The sequence below is a fragment of the Babylonia areolata genome, chromosome 19 (genome assembly GCF_041734735.1).
Source record: "Babylonia areolata isolate BAREFJ2019XMU chromosome 19, ASM4173473v1, whole genome shotgun sequence".
Lineage (NCBI taxonomy): Eukaryota > Metazoa > Mollusca > Gastropoda > Neogastropoda > Buccinidae > Babylonia > Babylonia areolata.
Window position 1 is genome coordinate 10,000,248 of NC_134894.1, and position 5,000 is coordinate 10,005,247.

The following is a 5,000-nucleotide window of genomic DNA, read 5'->3' on the forward strand; positions in this document are numbered from 1 at the left end:
CTATTGTTGCTGTTGCTGTTGTGGTGGTGGTGCTATTGTTGCTGTTGTTGTGGTGGTGGTGGTGCTATTGTTGCTGTTGTTGTTCTGGTGGTGGTGGTGGTGCTATTGTTGCTGTTGCTGTTGTGGTGGTGGTGGTGGTGCTATTGTTGCTGTTCTGGTGGTGGTGGTGGTGCTATTGTTGCTGTTGTTGTTGTGGTGGTGGTGGTGCTAATGTTGCTGTTGTTGTGGTGGTGGTGGTGGTGCTATTGTTGCTGTTGCTGTTGTTGTGGTGGTGGTGCTATTGTTGCTGTTGTGGTGGTGGTGCTAATGTTGCTGTTGTTGTGGTGGTGGTGGTGGTGCTATTGGTGCTATTGCTGTGGTGGTGGTGGTGGTGGTGCTATTGTTGCTGTTGTGGTGGTGGTGGTGGTGGTGCTATTGGTGCTATTGCTGTGGTGGTGGTGGTGGTGGTGCTATTGTTGCTGTTGTGGTGGTGGTGGTGCTATTGTTGCTGTTGCTGTGGTGGAGCTAATGTTGCTGTGGTGGTGGTGGTGGTGGTGGTGGTGCTATTGTTGCTGTTGTGGTGGTGGAGCTAATGTTGCTGTTGTGGTTGTGGTGGTGGTGGTGCTACTGTTGCTGTTGCTGTGGTGGTGGTGGTGCTATTGTTGTCGTTGCTGTTGTTGTGGTGGTGGTGGTGCTATTGTTGCTGTTGCTGTTGTTGTGGTGGTGCTATTGTTGCTGTTGCTGTGGTGGTGGTGGTGCTATTGTTGCTGTTGCTGTGGTGGTGCTATTGTGTGCTGTTGTGGTGGTGGTGGTGATGCTATTGTTGCCGTTGCTGTTGTTGTAGTGGTGGTGATGCTATTGTTGCTGTTGTTGTAGTGGTGGTGGTGCTATTGTTGCTGTTGCTGTGGTGGTGGTGGTGCTATTGTTGCCGTTGCTGTTGTTGTAGTGGTGGTGATGCTATTGTTGCTGTTGTTGTAGTGGTGGTGGTAGTGGTGCTATTGTTGCTGTTGCTGTTGTTGTGGTGGTGGTATTGTTGCTGTTGCTGTGGTGGTGGTGGTGCTGCTGTTGCTGTTGTTGTGGTGGTGGTGGTGCTATTGTTGCTGTTGTTGTGGTGGTGGTGCTATTGTTGCTGTTGCTGTGGTGGTGGTGGTGCTATTGTTGCTGTGGTGGTGGTGGTGCTGCTGTTGCTGTGGTGGTGGTGGTGGTGGTGCTATTGTTGCTGTTGCTGTTGTGGTGGTGGTGATGCTGTTGCTGTTGCTGTTGTGGTGGTGGTGCTGCTGTTGCTGTTGCTGTGGTGGTGGTGGTGCTGCTGTTGCTGTTGCTGTTGTTGTTGTGGTGGTGGTGGTGCATTTGCTGTGGTGGTGGTGGTGCTATTGTTGCTGTTGCTGTTGTGGTGGTGCTGCTGCTATTGCTGCTGTTGTTATGGTGGTGGTGGTGGTGGTGCTATTGTTGCTGTTGCTGTTGTCGTGGTGGTGGTGGATCTATTGTTGCTGTTGTTGTGGTGGTGGTGGTGGATCTATTGTTGCTGTTCCTATTGTGGTGGTGGTGGTGGTGCTATTGTTGCTGTTGCAGAGCATCAGGAGAAGCATCTTCCCAGTGCAGTTCGTTTCGGTCAAGACAGTCGACTCCCACGTGGGCCATGGCAGACGCTGTTTTGCCAGTATGTACAGATACACAGGACAGGGCAGGGCATTCCAAGCACTGATCCTATCAATACATGGTCTCTCGACTCTGACTGACACCTTACTTTAATCAGTTTACAGACTTTGTTGTTGTTATTGTTTACTACAAAGATATAGACTTCATTGTTGTTCTTGTTTTTTGCAGACTTTGTTGTTATTGTTGATGTTGTTCATTTTTTTATTACGGAGATATATTCCTCATGGAACCCTCCCGTTTACACCAAATATAAACTGACCACATGTGCGCATATAAGTAAGTACTTATACACACACGCACGCACGCGCGCGCGCACACACACACACTCGCCCCCCTAACACCTCCAGCACACACACACACACACACACACACACACACACACACACACACACACACACACGAAACGAAAGCGATATGCGATGAACAAGCACTGTCTCGACAGCAGACGGAGGGTGGTGGGGGAAGTGCGGGGGTGGGGGTGGGCAGAAGACGAACGGAACGAGTGGGGAGAGAGAGAGAGAAAGAGAGAGAGAGAGATGAGGGAGAAGAGAGGGAGGGAGAAGAGAGAGATGAGGGTGAGAGAGAAGAGAGAGAGGGAGAGAGAAAGGAGAGAGAGAGGGGTGGGAGGGAGAAAGAGAGAGAGAGGGGAGAGAAGGAGAAGAGAGAGGGAGAGAGGGAGAGAGACAGACAGATGAGGGAGAGAGACAGAGGTGGAGAGAGAGAGAGAGAAGAGGGAGAGAGAGGGAAAGAGAAGAGGGAGGGAGAGAGAAGGGAGGGAGAGAGGGGAGAGAGAGAGAGAGGAGGAGGAGGAGAGAGAGAGAGAGAGAGAGAGAGAGAGATGAGGGGTGGCGGAGGAAGGAATAACAGAGAAGCGAACAGAGAAGCAGTGACAAGACAGCAGCCAGACAGACAGACATACAGACAGGCAGACAAGACAGACACAGGGAGGAGCTAATATAATTATGGTAAGAGATATGTGCCAAGATTTCCTGGGCTTCGCCCCGCCCCGCACCCCTCCCCATCGGCCTCTGTGTGTGTGTGTGTGTGTGTGTGTGTGTGAATAGAATAGAATAGATTTTATTGTCATGAAACCTTAAGGTTTATAAGACACAAGTGCAATGGAAAATGAATGAATGAATGAAAAATGTGTGTGTGTGTGTGTGTGTATGTGCGTGCGTGCTTGCGCGCGCGCGCGTGTATGCGTGTGTGAATGCGTGCGTGTACGCAGCGATCCAGTCTCCAATGCAAAACAACAACACCAGGAAACAAACAAACAAACAAACAAACAACAAAAAGCAACACCTACGCAGTTAAAACGCTGCCACCAACAAACAGCAATGTGCACAATATGCCAAAGACAAAAAATGCACTAATACATCATGCTAGTTTTGTCTTTCAATGTACTTACGATTGCATCCTAAGTCGTGCACCGTGAGAACGACAAACTGACACGTCTTGATGCAGCCCTGCAAGCATGGACACATCCAGGATTATCAATCAATCAATCAATCAGTCAATAAGTAAATAAGCAAGCAAATAAGTAAGTAAATATATTGATAAATAATGAAGCTAAATAGATAGATAGTCGGGATTATGAATCAATTAATCAATCAATAAGTAAATAAGTAAGTAAATAATCAAGTAAATAGATTGATAGATAATGAAGTAGATTGACTGATAGATAGATAGACAGATAGATAGATAGTCGGAATTATGAATCAATTAATCAATCAACCAATACGTAAATATGTAAGTAAATAGATTGATAGATAATGAAGTAGACTGATTGATAGACAGATAGATAGATAGTCGCAATTATGAATCAATTAATCAATCAACCAATACGTAAATACGTAAGTAAATAATCAAGTAAATAGATTGATAGATAATGAAGCACATAGATAGATAGATAGATAGAGAGACAGAGCTAGGCAAACAAACATGCAAACAGATGAATAAACATTTAAATTCATTCGTAATAAATAAGCCAATGAATAATATATATATATATATATATATATATATATATAAATCAACAAATAAACAACATTTTGAAGTAAATAAACAAAACCAATCAATAAGGCAAATATCAACAAGAAAAGGCTATCAAGCAGATACAGGAGCATAAAACTTATCTTTAAAAAAAAGAAGAAGAAAAAATGATGGCGTTGATGATGAATGATGAAGAGGCACCAATCCACTTTTTGGTGGTTTTTTGTTGTTGTTTTTCATTCCCTCCCATTTAACCTGAGTAGTGGTCTGGGTGCTAGTCTTTCGAATCGTAAGACAATGGGCCGTGGTTCCGTGCACAGCATGCGCTTGGTGCCAGCAAACGAAGTAAATCAAAGAACTCACTGTATGTAAGTAACAAGAGTTTGTTTTGTTATTTTCCTAGCACAGGCTTATATTATCTTTCTTTAGACATGTCCATGATGTCACACAAAACAGCGGAACACACACACAGACACAGACACAGCCAACACACAGACACACACACACACACACACATGACGCTACTTTCAACAGGAACGCCCTTTCCCCTGGGAACGACATTAATTTTCACACACTAGAAAAGTAAGCTGTAAGTAAATAAAATAATAACAATAATAATATAATGATAACAACAACAATACAAGCAATCCATCTTCAGCAGTTGAATCCCATGCAATGCGCACGTGTGTGTGTGTGTGTGTGTGTGTGTTTTCATGTACATCTACACCAGCACCGTTGTTTCGGGACCAGATCGTCAATCGATGACAACAGCTCTGGTTTCGCCGAGTCTCACGTGCACTCTAATTCCTTCATGCTCACGGCACAGGAAAGCTCGGCACAGCTCGGCACAGCACAGCTTTCGGCGACATCACGTCCGTCAAATGATCAATAGTCACAGCCAGAAAATGAAAGGCTATCTGCCAACGAAGAGACAGCGAGAGGGTGGGGGAGAGAGAGACAGAGACAGAGAGAGAGATAGACAGAGACTGACGGACAGACAGATACAGATAGACAGACAGACAGTCATGGGGAAGGGGCGGTGTAGAAAGAGGCTTTGGAAGTGTAGGAATGCAAATTTGTTAATATCAGAGCGAGAAAGATGGAGAGCCAGCCAGCCAGATACTGACGGACGGACAGACAGACAGACTGAAAGAAAGAAAGATAGTCAGACAGACAGATAGACAGAAAAGTACAGATTACTTGTAAGGGTGGGGTGGAGATAGAAAGAGACGTCAGAAGTGTAGAAATGCTTTTTTTTATATATATATATATATCACAGCGAGAAAGACTGAGAGCCAGACTGACAGACACATGCAGATGGACAGAAAAGTACAGACAGTCAGACAGACATACAGACAGAAAGGTACAGA

General features: G+C 45.3%; 1 protein-coding gene across 2 annotated transcripts in view; it reads right to left on the bottom strand.

The window, feature by feature from the left end:
* LOC143293432 (uncharacterized protein ZK1073.1-like) overlaps positions 1-5,000 on the bottom strand; it is a 92,919-nt gene that overhangs the window by 66,670 nt on the left and 21,249 nt on the right. For both annotated transcript variants that reach the window (XM_076604282.1, XM_076604283.1), the window contains exon 3: positions 3,047-3,104. In XM_076604282.1, the coding sequence (XP_076460397.1) occupies positions 3,047-3,104 (58 nt within the window). The remainder of the gene's footprint in view (positions 1-3,046; positions 3,105-5,000) is intronic.